We start from the raw sequence: 20,952 nt of genomic DNA, 5'->3' as shown, positions 1-20,952 counted from the left end.
GAGACAATTCACTAAACAGAGTTGCTGTCAGGGTTTAATTAGGAATTTCTGCGAGAGGCTGGTGGTACAGCTCCCTCTTCAAGCCTCCTGCAGCCTACCCGTCCCCACTCTTGGGCCCAGCCACCTGCATTGGTCTGTGGAGACTGCACATTCTCTGTTCTCCTAAGGGGCTCCTGGACTTCGGGACAGCCTTGGTAAGTTGATGTGTAACTCCCAGTCTCTTCTCTCTTTAAGTAAGTACGTTCATGGAATCCTGATCTTCGAAATTGTTTCATCTTTGTAAAACAGCCATAGTTTCCTAAGCCACCTTGTGTCTGAGTGTGAATCACTTGTTATTTTTCACTGCAGAATGAACAGAACTGGAATCATAAGATTTAGAGGGTGATGAAAAGACAGAGGTTAGCATATTCCATTTTCTCACCTTTTCCTTACACTTTTTCCTTAAATGCACCCCTCGTATGTCTGTGAAGTTCTTCCCAATTCTGTAACGTCACTCTATCCGCAAGTGGAACATTTGTGAACACTAACAAGTATTGATGTATACACCTCTGCAACCCCGCTGGAATTAATGCTTTTTATTTATGAATGGATGGTCATCAGATGGCCAGAGGGATTCCCTGTGAATTGCGGGGGTCCTCATGCCTGCTTGTGAGTGACATGCACATGGCGAGGGCTAGGGAATCTCAGTCTCTGTGATTTGAGTTTTGACATCGTTTACGCAAGGCAGGTGGATGACTCTTTGAGCTTGGCATGCTCCTGGGTGGCACAGCACAGCTGACATGGAGTGGGGCAAGGGCTTGTTCCACGAGTTTCTGTGTTTTTGTTTTTGTTGTTGTTGTTGTTGTTATTTTTTTTGAGATGGAGTCTCTCTCTGTCACTCAGGCTGGAGTGCAGTGGCGCGATCCAGGCTCACTGAAAGCTCCACCTCCCGTGTTCACACCATTCTCCTGCCTCAGCCTCCCGAGTAGCTGGGACTACAGGTGCCCACACCACGCCCTGCTAAATTTTTTGTATTTTTAGTAGAGACGAGGTTTCACAGTGTTAACCAGGATGGTCTCGATCTCCTGACATTGTGATCCACCCGCCTTGGCCTCCTGAAGTGCTGGGATTGCAGGCGTGAGCCACCGTGCCTGGCCTGTTTTTGTTTTTTTGAGACGGAGTCTTGCTCTGTCATCCAGATTGAAGTGCAGTGTCATGATCTAGGCTCACTGCAACCTCCACTCACTGCAACCTCTGCCTTTCAGTTCGAGCAATTCTCTTGCCTCAGCCCCCCTAGTAGCTGGGATTACAGGCATGTGCCACCATGCCTGGCTGATTTTTGTATTTTTAGTAGAGACAGGATTTTGCCATGTTGGTCGGCTGGTCTTAAACTGTTGGCCCCATGTGATCCACCCGCCTTGGCCTCCCAAAGTGCTGAGATTACAGGCATGGGCCACTGCACCCAGCCCTGTGTTTGACTCTTAAATCTTCTTTTTCTTTTTAATATTTCTGTTTCTGGACGGCCACTCAGTGGATATGGAGGAAGAGTTCACAGATGTCCGTATTACATTTCTTACTTAAATTAGCCTCCCTTGAACACTGCTGTAGGGTACAGATGCATGAAAGGCTGAAAGGGTGGTTGCGTCCCAGTAAGTGTGAGCGTGGAGCTGGTCTGTGAGACCCCGGTGCCAGTGAAGGCACCCGTGTGAGATGGCCTGGGATGGGGGTGTTCAGAGCCCTGACCGTGGCACACACCCTTCAGCTTTGATGTTTCAGGCCATTGCTCTGGTCATCAGTGAGCAGAAGGTCTAACAGCAGTGATATTTATCACTAGCTGTGTTGGCCAATGTGTTAGGAGGGTGAACCTGTTTGACTTAAGCTGTTTGACGGGTTTGCATTTAAATAGACAACTGGTGACCTGGTGCCTGGACGCTTGCTCTGTGACTTGCCCTACGTGGCTTCTCCCTCTGGTATGCGTTAGATGAGATGGGCGTGTTTAGGGTGGTGTGGCCCTAGACTAGAAATGCAAACCCTGCCTCACCCCAGATCTGCCCCACCCCAGTGTGACTTTTGGAGATGGAGGCCCAGCATCCTTCACCTGCCCTCCAGGGTGATGCTGAGGATGCTGAGGTTTCAGAGCGCTGCTTTGTTGGCACTCCAGCAAGTCCTGCTTAAAGAGGCCAGGATCTGAAATGGCAGGTTACCACATTGTATAGCAGAAAAATAGAAACGTTTCCTTAGAATGGGCGTAGGAAGAAAAATGATTTCCTTCACCATATCTGGAAAAGATTTCAAATTAGCAGGCACTATTTGGAATTATTAGTGGTCTCCTGTATTTCTTATCTTTTTTTTTGTTTTTTCTTTATTTTGATACAGGGTCTCACCCTGATGCCCAGGCTGGAGTGCAGTGGTGCAATCTTGGCTCCCTGCAACCTCTGCCTCCTGGACTCAGGTGATCGTCTCACCTCAGCCCCCTGAGTATCTGGGACTACAGGCACGATACCATACCTGGCTATTTTTTTTTTTTTTTTTTTTTTTTGTAGAGACGAGTCTTGCTATGTTGCCCAGGGTGGTCTCAAATTCAAGCATTTGTCCTGCCTCAGTCTCCCAAAATGCTTCTGTACCCCTGACCCAACAAGGAAGGACAAGAGGCGTGAGCCACACTCCTGGCCTCCTGTCTTTCCTTGTTGGAGCAGGGATGTAGAAGCACTTGCCGCAGCTGACTTGAGTATATCTCGTTTTGCTTTGTTTTCGTCACGGGTAACCTGGCAGTGCTGTGCACCAGTGCTGCTGGCCAGTTGTTTTTTCGATGGACTGGCAGAAAATCAATCTGAGACCCGGGTTCCTTTCTCCCCGGGTACTGACCAGGTGGGAGAGGAAGGACGTTATCTGAGTATCAACTTCATGAGGGCTGGTGGGGAAACGTCAACTTTAAGGTGCCTGGGATCTAAGGCATGGAACCCAGAGTGCAGCGGAACATAGGGGATGTATCCTTGGGAGCAGAGACGTGCGGGCCAGTGCCCTCGTTCCTGGCAGGTTCTGAGTGCAAGAAAAGGTTAGTGACCCAGCCGAAGTCACGGAGCAACCTGCCAAGACCTGCCTGGATGTGTGGCTGGCATCTGTGCTGGCCCCAAAACTGCCCATTTGGGGATTCCTTGCAGTTTCAGACCCATCTAGGGGTCCGGAGAGGGTCCCAACCATGACCTCAAAGAACGAGGTGTTGCCTTGAGATCCTCCAAGGTGAGGGTAGGAATTTTTTTTTTTGTTTCAATTAGCAATAATTTGTTGTGAATGATCTTGGACCTATTTTCCACTTCTTTGTATAGGAAGAGAGACAGAATAAAAAGTCTCAATGTGCCAGATGCCATGTAATGAAGTCGTGGGTTTAACATTGTTGATTATTATGTAACATCACGTTAAGTGGAACATATTCACACGTGTCCACAGCGTGTGCGTGTGCCCAGTCCGATGAGCACGTTGGGTTGGGGTCGCTGCTGGTTCATGCAGCCCCTCTGGGTGGTGCTTTCTCTGTGACTTGCCCAACACCGTTGCTGCTGCCTCTGTTGGAGTTCAGCCTTGACCGGCCTTGCTGCCACCAGGTTCTCGGGGCCTGTGCACCCTCTTCCCCGCGCGCACCCTCTACCCCGCGTGCACGTTCTTCCTGGGGCACACCCTCGTCTCCGCGAGCACCCTCGTCCTCTGTCCTGCCCACCCGGGGTCTGCTGTGTGTTTCTACTCAGCCCATGCCTGCCTCTTGCTGTGAGCTCAGTTTATTGAGGTGCGGTGAGAAACCAACAGAGGGGAGCAGTGTCCCAGCTTGTCAGGGCAGGAGGGAGCCTTGGGCATCTCTTCCCCAACTCTGGCGACCCACCCTTCGCGATATAGTGCTGGGGAGAGAGGTGAGTTCTAAAGGTAAGACGGCCGTGATTTCCTGAGTCTTAATTACCTAACACTGGGTCATCTGCCATGTCGCCTCATCGAAGGGCACCTCTAGAGACAAAGCAAAGCCTCTGGTGGCCGTGGGCGGGGTGGCCATGCCTGTCTGTGGGTTCTGTAGAACCTACCCAAAGCCCCTCCAGCCGTGGGGATGTTCAGGCACTTGCCGCCTGTAGGAAGTGTGCGTTAGCCACGTGGTAGGTGCGGACGCCTGGAGGGATAGGCACAGGCCCACAGGCGTGGTGAGTGTGGGAGATTTAGCCACGTGGGGACGTGTGGCGGGATAGGCACAGGACCACAGACGTGGCGGGTGTGAGAGAAAGTGCACAGAGTGCCCAGCAGATGGCGTGTGGTCAGCGGAAGCCGTGAACACAGGCCGGGCTCGGGAGACACATTTGGAAATACACTTTAAGCAACATCAATGGATAATGCTGCGATTTGGTTTCCTCCCGTGGTCCAAAACATGTTCTAGAGATGCCGCTGCTTTGTGTGTACCTGAGACAAGGGTCTAAATGTATTAGGGCCTTGATGTAATCTGTAAGACAGGTACAAAATGCCTATTTCAACGAGGCACTGAACAAGAAAGCGTGCTCTATTCAGTGCAATGAGAATGCTTCATTGTCATAGGCAAAGTAAAATGCCTCCAAGGCGAGCTTGCCATGTGTTTAATGACCTTGGACACGAGCCTCCTAAACCTGCCAGAAAGTGCTTCCAGCGTGGCTTCATGCAGTGGTTTCATGCAGTGGCTTCAGTGGAGAATGTGCATATGTGGCTGATACTGAGAGCTGCGCAGCACCCTCGTGACCTGACGCATGCCCATGTGTGGACCGTGAGCCGGGCAGCACCCTCCCGACCTGACGCATCCCCACGTGTGGGCCATGAGCCGGGCATCCTGACCTGACAGGTCCGCATGTGTGGACCATGAGCCGGGCAGCACCCTCTTGACCTGACGGGTCTCCTTGTGCCCATTGTGGGACCTCCGTCAGTCAAACAAGTGACACATGTCAAACTGAATGCAGGGAGGAGGGTCCAGGATTGCACGCAGGCTCCATGTCTCATCCTTCTGAGGCCTTCTGGGAAGCCAGGAGGGCAGTGGGGTCTTTTGCGTGTTTCCTCCTGGTGGCTATGAATTTGTACCAATGGCTTTTTGCAAAAGGGCCCGGAGGCGGAATCAGACCCTGTCTTAGAAAGGATGACGTCTTCACGGGCACCTCTTTCCGCCACTCTAGTGCTCCTGTGATTTTTCAATATGTGCACCCTGCAGACTTCAGCCTGTTGGTGTCTTGGGGGAATAGATACCAGGATTGTTCCAATGTGTGCAAACCTGAAACAGGAATTTCTCTGCGTTAAGTTGGTCACCAAAATGGGAGGTAAGGGGAGAGGGGAAGGAACTTCTTGGCCTCATCAGCCCTTTTCTTGAAACTCACAGTCAAACTTTGTCAAATTCTAGATGATGGTGCTTTAGTCGATGCATTTATGTATGTTATGTCTTGTTTTCTGAGTATGGTGCTTCGAGAATTTAAATATTAAGGTGAAATTGCCATGCACGGTTGAATTGGCACCATAATTTGACTCTCTGTAAAGCCTTTTGGTTTTCTGTTAGAGTGACTTACCATTTTTTGAGTTAACTGAAACAAACTCTGCTGTCAGCACGAAGGAACCACTGTCTAGTTAGGACATCCAATTAAATAGAATTCTCCTAAATAGAGCGTGCTCTTTTCATAAATTTTAAAAATTCATCTATTCATCAAACACATATTGAGTACTTATCACCCTGGTTGCTAGTCACTGTTCATATATATTTTTAAGGAATTACTTCCACCTAGCTCTGAAATAACATTGTATTTAGAATTTAGCCCAGAGGTGATTAAGCATGAACTTTTCTCAGCAGTCTTGTTTTCATTTTTACTTGATAACATGTTCTCAGACTCGGTGCCCAGCTGACGTTACTGTGCATTGCCCCAGGCACACACCTGGCCGGCGCTGTGTCTCTGGGGCTTTAGAGCAGGAAGGAAGGGCTGCCAGGTGTCTGGCCCTTCCATGTTTCCCTGGGGGAAGGATTAGGCCTTGGGCAGGAGTCTTGGCTTGTCTTACTGGATTAGCTGGTGTCATTCAGTCAGCTCTGCCTTGGTGTTAAGCTCTGGACTGACTCTGACCTCTGAGTGGCAGAGGAGAGGATGGCGTTTTAGAATCAGTCATGCAGACCGGGGCACCCAGCAGGTCTCGGATAAAAAGTGGTGGCAATTGATCACTTCCCTTTTTGGGAGAACTGTGTGGATTGACTCAGACCTCTTTCTTTTGATTTTATCTTGAGACTTTGCAGAAGCAAAAATGCCTTTAAAAAAAATTAAATGATGGGCTTTTGTAATGTTTGTGTCTCCCCAAGATTCACAAGTTGGAATCCTCACCCGCGAGGAGATAGTGCTAGGAGGGGGAGCTTTGGGCGGTGAGGAGGTCGTGAGGGTCTCATAAATGGGATTTGTGCCCTCAGAAAAGGGACTACAGAGAGCTCCCTCGCTCCTTCCATGGTGTGCGGACCCAGTGAGAAGCGCCGTCTATGAACCAGGAAGCCCTCACCAGGCAAACCTGTCAGGCCTTGACTATGGACTTCCCAGCCTGAGACTGAGACTGAGAGCTGTGAGAAATGAACTTGTGTCATTTGCCAGCCCCTGCCCAGCCTGTGGTGTGTTGTTAGAGCAGCCTGGGTGAACGAAGGCAGGTCGTGAATTTTCTGTCATGCTTTCTGGCTTCAGATACTTGCTAGGGAGATGTCACCATCTTACCCAGGTGGAAGTGTCTGGAATCAGACGTTCCGTTATGATTTGACCTTGTTCTTGCCCCACGCCTGTGCCGTTCGCACCTCCAGGTGTCTCGGCTGCCCGCGGCCCCTCCAGACGTTTCTGATTCGGGGTGTGGTGCTGGTCGCGGCCGTGCCGTCAGTGACCAGGAGTAGGAGCTCGCGCCCCTCGTGAAGCAGCAGCCTCACCCGGAAGCTGCCGAGAAGCATTTGACAGAAGGTGATCGCGCCTCGAGACTGAAACTTCCTGTTTACAGGGAATGGAGGTGCATAGTAGGGAATTTCATGATGGCCCTAGAAACAGATGCCTCTGGGGTAGGGGATATTCTGCAGGACAATGCAATGATCTTCTCGAAAAGTGAAGATCACAGATAAAAGGGGTGCGAGGCTGTCCCTGACTAAGACGGGGAAGGAGAGTCACTCAGCACAGTGTGTGGCCCGGATAGAAAAGACGTTTTCGGAACGATTGTGCTACCTGAACATAACCTGGACAACGATGCTCTGAAATCATTCTTGTCTGCTGATGATGGTACTGCGGCTGCAGAGGGGCCTTTATTCCTAGGGAACGTGTGCCTGAGGACTCGGTGAGGCAGCAGGAGCCTCTCACCTTCAAGTGGCTCCAGAGAAGAAACAAATCTGTCTCTCTGTCTGATCTACAGAGAGAGTGAGAAAGCAAATCTAACGAAATGTTAGCAGTTGTTGGAGCTCCACGTGGAGAAAACTTGACCACTCGTTGTACTGTTCTTCCACTTTTTAAATATGTTTGAACATTTTCATAATGAAAATGTGGGAAAGTAAAAATAAATCTGGAAATTAGAACGGAAGTGAGCCCAGCCAAGTGCTCTTGGGTTCAGCCGGGAAGAGCCAACGGTCCGTTGGTGTTCTCTCGACTCGTCGTGGGGATTTCCTCCTCCTGGGTTCACCACCTAGTTTTCCTTGTGGTAGTTATTTTATACATAGCTATGAGCGTAGGTGATACTGAAAACACACGTTTAGTGTGGTTTGTCATTAAGAATTTGGAGAACTGGCTAAATAAACCACTTGTACAGAGTTGAGATGAGCACTACCTGCCTCAGCGTCTGTGGTAACAGCTTCATTTGGGTGCAGAGCTTGGCAGAGGTTTGAGTGACTCTGTCTCGATGGTCCTCTGTCAGAGGACAAGGTTAAGCATCACCACCGAGGGCCCTGTTGAGCCTCTGGGCTGGAAGTAACCTCCCCCTGGCTGGTGAGGCAGCCTCTGAGGGCCTTTCCTGACAAAGCCCTTCACTGAGCTGCAGTTTGGCCATCTCTGCCCTCACCTCCCCGACTGCAGGGCCTCGAGGTCTCACCACCTCCAGCCTGAGCACCCAGTGCCCAGGGGCAATTTCCCACCTTCCCTGGGGGCTCAGGATTCTGGCTCCCGGGGCAGTGCCCGCAGCTGGGCCCCTCCTCCTGGGCTGGGGGTAAGGCTGGCCACGGCCTCCTGCTATGTCCCACTGGCCACTTCACCGCAGCTGCAGCCCTCACTGGGTGGCCCCTCCTGCTTCTGTTGGATGAGGAGATGCAGGCCTTCACCGAGGCTTCCTGGCCTCGCCCCTGCTGGCCCCAAGGCTGTGCCGCTTCCCCCTTCCCAGCCCCTGGTCTCTGTACAGTGTCTGTCCAGGATGTCTGTCCATCTGTCCTTGACATTCTGTCCAGAAGCAGCCACTGTCATCTTAGTTTGTGAGGGGCGAGCAGAGCCCAGGTGCGGTCGATGTGGAGATGCTCATGCACTTCAGTGTGCAGGGAAGTGAGTTCCTTCATATCTACAGCCTCTGCACAGCCAGCTGGGAGCTCACCCCATTCACAGGTGGATGTGCCTTGTTTTTTGGCCCAATCACCTGCATTAACTCAGAAGAATCACAGTTCCCTGCTTTTCTGTCTTTCGTGACCGTCCACCTCCCTCCTCTGCCTGGGGCTGAATGGTGGGGTCTGTCATGGGTTCGTGGGACCCTCTGTTCTTGTGCGGCCACCAGGAACTGTTATCCGGGCTGATTCCACAGGAGGAGTTTGGGGTGAGCTCCTGAGCGAGAGTTGGGAAGACTGACGTCTGTGTAAACCTTGCTTGTTCATGGTTATTCCTCTCAGTCTTCTTAAATTGTGAAAAATTGAGGACCATTTTGAAATATGGATTTAGGTATGGATTGGTGAGGAGAGAACGTTGATCTAATTGGGTTTACGTTTTGTGTGATAATTTTACACTATCCTTGGGAAAAACTGAAGATGTTGACAGGGTCATGAGAATCGTTTCTTTCTTTCTTTCTTTCTTTTCTTTTTTTTTTTTTTTTTTTTTTTTTTTTTTTGAGATGGAGTCTCACTCTTGTTGCCCAGGCTGGAGTGCAATGGTGCAATCTCGGCTCACTGCAAACTCTGCCTCCTGGGTTCAAACAATTCTCCTGCCTCAGTCCCCCAGTAGCTGAGATTATAGGCGCTCACCACCACGTCCAGCTAATTTTTTGTATTTTTGGCAGAGATGGGGTTTTGCTCTTAAGGGCATTGTTCATTAAGTATTAATTGGTGGCCTGCCGTTGAAGTAATGTTAGTGTAGTGCTGACATCATCAGCCATGGCAGAAACTTACTTGGCATCCCTGGAAAAGAGGGCAGGGAAGCATAGTGCCCTGACACCACCTCATTCTCCAGTGCTACTTCCAACTCTGAGCTGATGGTCATTATGAGTGGATCTGCCCTGGACAATTAGTTTAGTGCAGCTGCCTTGGACAGTCAGGTTAAAAGTAACAAACCGTCACAAAACGCAGCTAATAAAATGTGAGGAGAGACATGGGACACCAGGAAGGGGTGAGGCCTGTCTCCCTGTGTGCCATCTGTGTGGAGCCTCAGTACCTAGGGGACAGCGTTTACACAGAGCCCCAGGTTTTTATTAGCATTTCCCTGAATAAAATGTCACTTGTGAGCTGCGGACTGGGAGGCTTTTTCTGATTATTAGGTTTCGTAATGTGGGATCATCAGTAGGCAAGGTGGGCCTGAGGGCCATAGGATCTGGAGACTGTCCAGGGCTGCTTTCTGGGGATGACAGGCTTGTCCCTTCAGCAGTCAAGACACCAAAGAGAGTCTTTCTGAGAATAAAAGAGAGAAGCTTTTAAGGAAAAAGGCAGTTTCTCTCTCTGTTTGGGAGTTGAGTGCATTTTCCTACATTTACTCGGAGATGTTCCTTGGTTCCCACCATGTGCCATCGCCCCGCTATGGGGTAGGGTCACCCCACCGCGTACCTAACCCAGGAAAACTCCTCTGCAGTTATTTCAGAGGCTGTGTGCATTTCTCTTGCCTCAACGGGTAGAGTGAGTTTTTCTTCCTACTGTTTTTAGTCAGTTTTCTTAATCTAGCCTGTTACTGGGATAAGTTCCAGAGACGAGCAGTTTTAAAAACAATCTTTGTACGTTGCGTAGAGAGCAGTCCACCTGTAACCAGTTTGTTCCTGGAGGTACCGCAGTGGCCTTGGTTACGCGAGGGCCCCGTGGCTCAGGATGGGCCGAGGAAGGAGTGCGTGAGCAGTGGGCACTGGCCGGAGGCAGGGGAGGCGTGGCCACCTGTGGCTCGAACTCCCCCCATCCACTCTACCGCACCGCTGGGACGTGAACATTCTCGCCCTGGACGTTTTGTCTGAATGTTCAGTGCCCAGGCTCTTGGGTACACAGGCGGCCCCGGGTTTTATTTCAAAAGGGTGTCGCGAACAGTGAAGTAACCCACGTGCCTAAGCTTTGATTGACATGAAGGAATGTAGAGGCTGCTGAAATCCTGGTCATTTTAGAACAAAGTATTTTATTAACAGTTTTCTAAAAGAAAGAAATCATTAAAAAATTGATCCCTGTTGAGGTAGAAGGATCTCGTCCTCATGCTCCTCAGTTCCTTCCAGAATCAGCTTCCAGTTCAGCTGCAGAACAGGTTCTGGTGGTGGCTGGAGCAGCCCAGGCACGTGCCGTCGGGTCTAAGTTCACACTGGTGCCCGTGTGGTCTCCAGTTACGGTGCGGGCCGTGGGGTCTGAGTTCACACCATTGTCCATGTGGTCTCCAGTTACGGTGCTGGCCATGGAGTCTGAGTTCACACTGGTGCCTGCGTGGTCTTCAGTTACAGTGCTGGCCATTTGTGCCTTTCTGGGAAGTTAGAAGGAGGATCATTTCATCACGTCTCTGTCCTCCCACACCTGATCTATGCTGGGCCACCGTGAATTCTTCCTTTTAACTGTTTCTCTCATCACGGGCAACACTGGTGTTCTGTGGTCAATGTTTGCCATTTCTGAAAACGGATTCTGTGTTTCTTTATATAATCACCTGGTCTCTTTTACGAATTTCGCTTTTCTTTAAGAAAATCATCGTGCTTTTATCTCTTCAATCTCAACTCTGTTCCCTGACACAGGCTCTTACCAGCTCGAAAATTAAAAGTAATCTTTGATTATACTTAATACTTTCTAAAGTTTTCAAAAGTTTATCAGCATGTGGGTTACTGAACATTGACTGTTTATTTAATGGAAAATTAGATTCTAAGTAGAGTATTAGAGTGAAAATGATCTTTTGATTTTATTAAAATATTCAGGTAAAAATATTAAAATGCCTTCGCCAAACTTCATGCCTGTGTAGCGTGAAAACATTAAGCTGCTCTCTGCTCTCGGGAATGCATGAGTAGAGTATGTGTTTGAAAGCGTCATTCCAGTCTTAAGTTTTAGGTATTCTTAAAGGGGTTGGCTGGAGAAGTGACATTTAGCATTGAGTGAACGTTTGACAAAGATTTGTCTCGATATAAAAATAGTTAAAAACAATCTTTAGTGTTTCCTTTCAGGGTTCACCCATTAAAGAATGGTCTTGTAAAAAACTCATCGAGAGTGTCGGCGCCCAGAGGTGCTACCTTGCCCACAGTTGTGTCATCTGCTGTCACCAGGCGACACGCCCAGCGTTTAGCTGCACGTCAGATGTGGCCACGGGGCCACAGGACATCCCTGCGGACGGATGTTCTTATGCAGATTAATGAGGATGGAGACCGCTGCAGAACTGTAAGCCCCCCAGGGGCTGACGGAAGCCTGGGAATACCCGAGACACCAGAGTCGCTGCTGCCCTGGGTGGAAGGAAACCTGCCCTGGAAGATGGGAAATGCAATAAGGAGAAAGTACCAGGGTACATGATGCTGTGAAAACGGAGATGTTTTAATTAAATTAACAATTAAAATCATTTTAATTATGTGAATTATTTGAATTCATGTTAGTTCTTTTTAGGAAATTAATACTTAAAGCAAGTTTGTTTTCTGAATTGTTTGATTTAATTGAGTCAGCACAAGAGTTAGCATTGATATCTGACCCTCTTCCAGGGTTGGGGCAGAGGAGATGGGGGCAGAGGAGACAGGCCTCCCACCCGCTTTCCCCTGGAGCTCAGCCAGAATTTCCCATTGAGGAGCCCTCAGCTCCCTGAGAGCCAGGAGCTCTTGCGGAGAAGCCGCTGTCGGCATGCCACCCGCTTTGATGGCCCTGCTCTGCCATCCCTGCGCTCCAAGGGCCGGACCCTGCCGCTGCCTGTGCCAGACGGGTCTCAGGGAGGTGCCAGCCAGGGGTTATGCATGGCGGGGCCTGGGCATCGCTGTCCAGATTCCGTGGCTGCCCGTTTCATTCTCTCGCTGTTTGTCCCCCTAGCAAGACTCATGAGGTTCCTTGAGGACAAGACCCCCTCCTGCCACCTGGTCTGTTTCCTGAACGTTCTCTGCACGAGTACAGCCCCGGGATGCAGCCCTCGGGAATCAGGGTGTCGGCCATAGTAGGGCGGGTCGCTCTGCTGGGCACCATGATGGATGTTAACCGCTGTGCTTCACTTCGGGGACGTGTTTAAGTACAAAAGTAATTTTAAAATTTCACCATTATTTCAAGACAGCTAAGAGCCTATTAGCACAGAATCCCTGGTCTGAATGAAATCAAACGGTTCTTATTAATTATTCATGATGCCACGAATATGTAGCCTTATTTTTTATAATTGCCAGTCTGTATAATTAACCTTTCATTTGGTTAAAGTACTTAACACTAAGTAGAGCTGTACTTTCAACTGTTTATAAAGCATATGGAAGAATGTTTAAATGTTTAATTAGAACCACTTTTTTTAGTTTCATAGAGAATTTTTTTTCTTGTCAACGAGGGTCTTTAATTATTTAAACCAAAAGAGAAAAACAGGCCAGAAAAGAAAAACAACTAGTAAAGCTCGGAACTGCGAAGGTGGCATCATTCCGTTAGTCTCGGATTTTGCTTCCTGGGTTTGTGACGTGGTCAGAGTCCTTGTCTTTGATTTCCTAACACAAGTTGTTAAAGTTGGAAGTGAGTGTGAAATTGAGTTAGTCTAGCTTTATTCTTTCACGGATGAGAAGTGAATTATCTTCAGCAAGGTGGGTGCAGGCGTGGTCCCCGGGGGTCACTGTGGTGAACAGGCCGCCCTTGTGGGGAGCCAAGTTCGTCATCACTGGGACAGAGCCCAGGACACTTCCCCAGCTGGCCAGCCTCTTCCTAGAACCTCACACATTGCAAAGGATGGAGTCCAGATCTATACCGTGAAGAAACGAGGGTGGTTACAGAAAGCACCACGATCTCAGCTGAGTGGCTCTGAGCACCCCAACGTTGGGGCACCTCAGCATCCTGTGTGGCTCAGGCTGTGCCCAGCAGGGAGGCCGGCCCGATCGAGCTGCGGTCTCCACCCTGAGAGTGAGGGCTCCTTCCCCCAGCGCGAGTTAAAGCATCATGTGTCCACCTGTGCAGTGGCTGGTCCCAGTGGCCCTGGAGGGCTGAAACCCTGGGTCCCGCCACTGGTCCGGGGCATCCGTTTCCCCTTCCTGCAGTTCCTGTGTCTGTGTGTCCAGGGGGCTCCGATCCCTGTCTTAGGACCATGGCTGAGGGGTCAAGTTCACCCGCTTTGGAGCTGGCCCGGATCTTGGTTCTGTGGATCCTCGCTGTGTGGCTCTGGAGCAGTTCTGTCCTCAGGAGATGGATCCTCACAGCCGCCTCTTGGGGCCATGAGGAGAATTAATAGGACAACCCCCGGGTAGCTGCTCAAAGCCCTGTGCGGGGCCAGCCCTGTGTCTCCACCAGTTCCTTTGCTCTGTGCTCCCCCCCCACTGTCACATCGCCAGCCTTTATTTCCTTTTCCTTAGACCCAGACAGCGAATGCTCCGCTGGTCTTGGCAGCCCCTTCTCTAGTCTATCCTCAAATCACTTCCTGACGGACAGCCATGACTAGCCATCGGCGTGACCAAAACCCCACAAAATAGAACCCAACTTTCCTATTAAGCTGTACAGAGCTGTCCCAGCCCAGTTCCCACAGGCTGGCCTCATTCACCATGGGATCCGTGGTTCTCACCTGGGGCTGGGGGTGCCCCTGGCATCTGGTGGGGAGTGTCAGGGATGTCCCTCCAGGCCCAGTACAGTCCCCCAGCCAGTGGCCGGCAGACAGCAGCACCCAACCTGATGTCCCTGTGGCTTCTGGTTCCCCGAGGCTGGCTGTGCTTTGCTGCCTCTACATGCTCTCAGACGTGTGCCCTCTCTCCACCTTCACTGGTTAGCAGTGTTCCATCCATTAGAGCTCAAAGCACTGCCTCCCGGCATTGCAGCCCCTTCTCCTGGCCTGCCGTCTGCCTGTGCCCCACGGTCTGTACCGTGTCCTCACGGACCGATCAGAGCGAGGCTTCCAGGGATGGAAAGGTTCCTGCTTGTGTCTGCTTGTGTCTCTGTCCCGCCTTCTCTGGACCTGGCACCGTGGCCTTTGCCGACAGAGGTCTTGGGTTGATTGTCAGCGAAGCAGACAATCTATATGGCTCTAAATGGCTGTGAACATGCTTGATTGGGTTATTTTAAAAATAGTTGTATATGTAAACATTTGAGTGTGACACAGGTGGATTTTTGGGCTAATGGTCTTGTTCTTCAGGGAGTAACCACAGGCCCATCCACAAGGACCATTTCCAGCTGATTTATGGAACGCTGTTCTACCTGGTTAATTTTCAACGTTATCTCAGCCTGAGAGGTAGGTCAGCATGTGACGAAGTTCACCGGTTTGAATCCTAATCTGCTCCTTAGGAGCTGCACCTTCCATGCCTTCGTTTCTTCCTTGGTTAGGTAGGGAAGGTATGAGCTACCTCAGAGTTGTGAGTGAGGCCTGCATCGAGTGACCGCATTAAAGTGACAAGGACTGCACCCGGAGTGTTGATATTTAAAGACCTTTAAACATCGCGATGCCGCATTTTGGTACCCAGGTAAAACAGCAAAGTTCTTTCAGATGCAGACACAGACCCTCGGTGAGGTGGGGGGCTGATGGCAGGAGGTGGACCACCGACCCTGTAACGAGGGCGTGGTCTGTTCGAGGCTGAACGAAGTGCACATCATTGCATGTACCACGGAAGTCCCTCTCGTGAAGTCCTGGAAGGGTCCATGTGGCTGAGCCGTGTGGTCTGTCCATGACGTCCGGCAGAAGCAGAGCTTTCGGGTGCAGCCTTGCTCTTGTGCGCACAGCCCTCAACGGTCTCAAAAGTCTGAGGCTTAAAGCAGGCTTGGGGTTTCCTTACACCTCCTGGACATCTAATTTGCCTGGCAAACATGTTTTTCTTGGGTGTAAAGGTGAAGGAATGGGTGATTCTGGTGAAAGTGTACTAATTACTGCACTTCTGGGTCAGTGGCGCTTGGTTGAAGACACTATCTGCCCTGGATGGACATCTCTGGGATGGTGAGAACCGGTGGCTGGATGTCGCAGGGTTGCCAAGAAGATGCCAATTTTTTCCTTTTTCCTGAGTAACAACACCCTACTTTGTTTAGGGAAGCAGCACACCCAGCTGAAAATCCAATTCTCTTGTACGGCGGAGCGGCTGGTGACACAGGTCCAGATGCTGGGATGCTGATGGGGGGTCCTGGAGTGGGAGGTGTCAGGAGGCTTTCCTGACCCACAGCAGCCCTGGGCCCTTGTCCGGCCTTCTTGCCCGGGGCATGACACCTGGAGGGAAAGCAGCTTCGGGGGCCCGAGGGCCAGAAGGCAGAGTCCTGGCGTGTGAGGCAGGCCTGGGCCAGGCTCCTCGGAGGATGTCACAGACCTGCTGCCCATGCAGGGACCACCCACCTCTGAGCCCCACGCAGATTTTCCTCCATAGCCGAGTGAAATCCTGGTACAGCCAGTGAGGCAGTCAGAGGCACCTTTTGTGGAAGGAGGACAAAGCTGGAGAGAAAGAGGTTTTCCTAAAGGCACAAGGCGCTGATTCTGCGTTAGGGATAATTCCTAGGAGTGTGGTTGCTGGTGGGTGGAAAACTAGCCAGAGAATAAGTGGGAGTGGCACTTGCTGGTATTTAACTGATTCGTTCACGAATGGTCCGAACAGTTCCAGTGAAAAGAACATTTCGGACACAGAAGTTTTCATCCTGCCTGACAATGAGCATGACCGTGGGCTGTTCCATCCTTCCTGGGCGACAGTGAGAGGGTCTCAGGCCCTTCCGGCCCTGTGCTGTGCCCCATCCCAGGGTGTGTGCCCCATCCCGAATAGGCTGGAATGCCTCTGGGTGCAGCTGAGCCTCTTGAAAAGGGAAGAGACATGTGATGTGCTCTGGCTGAACAGGAAAACGAGGGAGGACAGGGAGAGGGGCCTGGAGGTGAGGAGGATGGTGAGCAACACTGGGGACAGAGGAAGTAGGGTAACACCAGGGACAGGGGGACGGAGGGTAAGGCCGGGGACAGGGGCATGGAGGGTAACGCCGGGGACAGGGGATGGAGGGTAACACCACTTCTCCAGGTGCCTTTGGGGGATGCTGCCGCCTCTCGCACCCCAGAGTGAAGTCAACAGGATTCTGTCCCGAGGAGCCCCAGAGCCTGGCAGCTGGGATTGTCGCAGTATGAACCACTGTTCACTAGCTCTGCACCCTGGGACAGGCTCCCTGGTGTTTCCACCCTGGTTTCCCATCTGGACAGTGGGACCCTGAGTGTCCCCGTCCCAGCTGCGCCCAGAGCCCTGGACTCCAGCGTGTCGTCGGCACTCATTAGCGTTTCTTTTGTTGTGGTCCGTGGACGAAGTGGCTCTCTCTTTGTGTGTTCACAGCCCTCCTGCTCACTTTACCTTCTGGCAACACTTTTTACATAGCTTCGTATGTGGGGAGGACTCGAGTGATTAATGGAATGTTTCATCAGGTGCAGTTCTTCTGTTTCCCAGTTTTGACACAACATTTGGTGAAATTTCCAGGGACTCCTGTGGTCAGCCTCACGGTTTCACTCTGTCACTTTCTAATGCAGTAGTCTTTGGGAGTCTTTTCAATTAAGCGCCATCATTTAAAAATAAGTTTTATAATATGCAGTTTCAGGTTAATTCTTTACCTTTGTGTCTCAGGCAGTACTACCTACCTGTGAGTAGTCACAAAGGTTCACGCAGTTTTCTCTAGCTGTCCCTAGCTCGTAGTTCAGCAGGTCCCTTCAGATGAGTCAGCCAGCTGTGTACCTGCATGTTCAGGATACTTGTCAGGGGCCTTCCTCAGAGCAAGACCAACGCTCACCTCATCCTTGGGACTTTGGAGCCCGCCCTGGAGAGACTCCAGCCACGTCCAAAGGGGCCGTCCGGGTCCCACAGTCTGGTGGGAGTGACTTCTGAGCCACTCCAGACCACACTTTGTGTTCCTACACCCCACAAAGCCACTTAAAGTGCCATGTTCTGGTGCTGTGTGCCTCACCAGTGTGCCACACAAGCCTGCACGGGGATCTGAGCGGGCGCTGCCTTCCTCAGGCTATGCTGGAGTTTTGGGGCAACTGGAGCACTCGTGGCTGTCATTCTCGCCACTGTCTGGGCTTCCCTAGAGGGTCTCACCTGCAGCCTGAGGACCACATCGGCAGCCACTGAGGAGCCACCAGGTGCAGCGTTGGTCCCACTCAGTCCTTCTCGACTTTGGTGAGAGAGTAGACAGCAAAACTTCAGCTGGGAGCCCCAGGCCTTCTCTGCTTGGGGCCCTGGGACTGACATAGCACAGATCCTGCCATCCACGTGCTGGGGGCCCCGCCGTGCGGCTCCCTCCTCTGGTCAGGGGCTGCACCCTTGGGCTGTGCAGCTCCTGGTTCTCACACTCAGGGGCCCAGGGAGAGTGGTGGATGAAAAGAGAAGGAGAAGGGTGGCAGTTTGAGCCCAATTGTGTTGGCTTCATCTTCCGCCTCTTGTCCCTAAGTACATTGGCAAAGTTTTCCAGGTGAAAACTCAGAAGGGATTTTTAATGACTGGAATCTGTGAATTCCATGGAAGCCAAGTCTGTCCACCTCTTTCACCCACCTCATTTCTCCCCGTTGGGGCTGATTTTGGCAGCGTTCATAGGGGCAGGGATGGAAGGGGTGGGGGCCAGCCGTCAGCCCTGTGTCCCTCCCTTCCTCCCCTCAGCGCCACAGCATTTCGGTGTCATCCCCTTCCGTGCACGCGTCCTCATGAAAACCAAGTGCGGCTGGAGGGAGATGCCTGCGCCCACTCCCGTGACCTTCCCGGCCGGCCTGGCTGCAGCGGCCTCTCGGCAGGCATCTTTCTGGTGCTGCCTCCGTGCCCCTCCCATCACCTGATGCTCGTGTTCCTGAATCTTCACGCGTGTGCTCTGTGCAGCCACCTCACGGGCTCCCTGGGAAGGAAGACAGTGTCTCACACCGGTCAGAATGCTCTTCTCTGTCCACTGAATAGTCCAACACAGAATCATTCCTCTGTGATTATTTGTGCTTTGTTATGTAGAACTGGAATAAAGAAAAAGTGAATTTAGACATTACAGCCATCAGGTTGAAGCTTAGTAATTGCACTAGGGAATTAAATGGAAGCATTTGAGCTTCTCGAGTTCTAATTCCACATCTTCGTATCCCCATCACCCCCCATACCCAGTGTCTAACAGAGCTCTTGGTCTAGGAGTTTCTTGATAAATGCTTACTGAATTGAACTGGACTGAGCTTAACATTCCCACCCAGAGTTAGAAGCCAGTCCCTGAATAAATTGCATTTAGAATATGAGTTTGATGTTACTGTGGTAAGGGGTATCCTACACGTCATAATTCCTAGTCAATATCGGGTATTTAGTCAAATAGACTCAAGTATAGAGAAGCATAGGCCCATCTGGCAAAAGGGCAAGGCACGCTGCTTTAGGTCCAGGTCCCCAATATCAACTATGAAAATAAAACGCCAACTCCAATGACAGCCCTGTCCTCAGCTGGTCACTGTTTATGCTAACAATTACAAACAGCTTGAACTTGCTGTCCTGAGAGGCAACACACCCTCCATTCTCTCTGCAGTGTAGCTGCCTTGGTGGATGGAACATGCCCCTCCTCCTTCCCTCTCCCTATCCCTCCCTCCCCCCTCCTCTCTCCCTCCCTCTCCCCTCCTCTCTCCCTCCTTCCCCTCTCCTTCTTCCTATCTTCTCTCACCTTTCTCCCCCCACCTTCTCTCCTGGACAAGGGGCAGAAGAGAGGAGATCTCCGGAATCTTCTGCTTCATCCAAGCAGCTTGGGGGCAGCATCAACAGCTGCAATTTGGCTGCCCCAGCAGGTGCCTCAGGGCAGCCTTTCTAATGGGAATCCTGGAATCATGTCTTTCCTTAATGTGTCCTAAAGGCTGGAGGACATGAAGTGAAACAATGCTCCATGCTCAGTCCTGTGATTTTGTGTAATTATTGGACTTACTTTGAAATTAAACTAAATGATACCCAAGGTAGAGCATGAAAAAAAAGAAAAAACAGGCTATGGTGTTTGAAAAACAAACAAAACCATTTGGTTTGTTGGTTTGTTCTTAGACCTTCACAGGCTCCTAGGTCACACGTTTCAGTTTCTTAGCAAGTGGCATTCTCTGCAGAAGCTGTGTCAGTCTCTGTTTGATGATGTCAGCCACAGCAGAAAGAAGCACTCCGTAGGCCCCGTGCTCAGCACCTTGGCGTGAGCTCCTGCCATCTTCTGTTCATGCTCATCACAGCTCTGTGCAGTGGGCATCCTCCTGATCCCTGTGGGAGGATGGAGGATGGAGGCGGAAGGGTGAGTGATGGCAGGATCACATGAGGGGTCTCTCCCGAGGTAGGGAGGGGAACTGGCCCAGGACCTTAGTGCCCATCGCATCCTTCTTCCTCCTCCTCTGCCTCTCTGTGACTGTTTGACTCAGGCTGCAGGGACAGACATGAGTATGTGCAGAGCCTGTGTGCACCCCTGGGAATGTGTGCTCATATTGGCAGGGAGGGATGTGAGTGTGTACAGAGCGTGTGTGCACACCTTGATGTGAGCGCGTATGGAATGTGTGTGCACACCTTGGGGATGTGTGCTGGCATTGGCAGGGACAGATGTGTACAGAGCGTGTGTGCACACCTCGGGGTGTATGTTGTCGTTGGCATGGACAGACGTGAGCGTGTACAGAGCGTGTGTGCACACCTGGGGGTGTGTGCTGGTGTTGATAGGGACAGATGTGTACAGAGCGTGTGTGCACACCTGGGGGTGTGTGCTTATGATGTTTTGTAACCGGCAAATACGTGGCCTGTTGCATCGGGCGGCCCTGCGCCCATGCTGAGCCCGTCAGTGGCCCTCGGGTTGGGGTCTCCATCTGCCCAGACAGCACTCGAGTGGCTTGAGGTTTCAGATTCTTCCTCTACGGATACTTGGGCTTCCTCAGGACCAAACATCAGAACCAGCCAACTGCAAACTACAAGAACGTTCAAATGCATCTTCAGTAGGAAAAACAAAAGCAATTGGAAAAATTTTCCAACGTGACCCCGTGGTTAAGCCGTTAGATACTCCAGCCAACAGATTGAGTCACTTTAAAATTCACACCAATTAAAATGGTTGTGAGAGTTGCAGAGCTTTACCGCTAAACCTTGAAATAATTGAAGCATTCTGCTCCACTTGCTTACAAACTAGAGTTGGGGATACCTTTCAGTCCAAAGTAGCAACCTTCTAAATCCAGTTTAGATGCGAGGCTCCCACTGACACAGGAAGAGACAGTGGCCCTTGATTATTCTCCTGTGTTCAGATACTGTGTCATTTCTTTTTTTTTTTTTTTTTTTTTGTATCCTGATCATCACTTCTGCTTTTCCAATTCAAACTAAAGGAAGGGAGTTTAGTTCTGTTTTGGAGAAGCTGTGGTTAGTAGTTTCTTTTCATGGTTTGCTTAATCTCTTAAGTCTGGTGCTTACATTACCCAAACAGACTTTTCTTTAGTACGACAGTGCCATAACCCAGGGCTTCTCCCTCCATATCTGCTCCCCAGGGGGCTCCCTAGGAATGGGCGCTGGAGA

General features: G+C 50.9%; 2 protein-coding genes across 4 annotated transcripts in view; one reads left to right on the top strand and one right to left on the bottom strand.

Moving 5' to 3' along the window:
* LOC135968620 (uncharacterized) overlaps window positions 1–11,920 on the top strand; it is a 45,001-nt gene extending 33,081 nt beyond the window's left edge. Inside the window, exon 5 of the mRNA XM_074026618.1 lies at window positions 11,511–11,920. Within this exon, the coding sequence (XP_073882719.1) occupies window positions 11,511–11,863 (353 nt within the window). The 3' untranslated portion in view covers window positions 11,864–11,920. The remainder of the gene's footprint in view (window positions 1–11,510) is intronic.
* Window positions 11,921–12,837: 917 nt separating this feature from the next.
* LOC135968371 (uncharacterized) overlaps window positions 12,838–20,952 on the bottom strand; it is a 239,494-nt gene continuing 231,379 nt past the window's right edge. For all 3 annotated transcript variants that reach the window (XR_012428119.1, XR_012428113.1, XM_074025091.1), the window contains one exon: window positions 12,838–18,428. The gene's annotated coding sequence lies outside the window, so the exon portion shown is untranslated. The remainder of the gene's footprint in view (window positions 18,429–20,952) is intronic.

This window comes from Macaca fascicularis, chromosome 19 (assembly GCF_037993035.2).
Source record: "Macaca fascicularis isolate 582-1 chromosome 19, T2T-MFA8v1.1".
NCBI lineage: Eukaryota > Metazoa > Chordata > Mammalia > Primates > Cercopithecidae > Macaca > Macaca fascicularis.
This window is presented reverse-complemented; position numbering and strand designations above follow the sequence as displayed.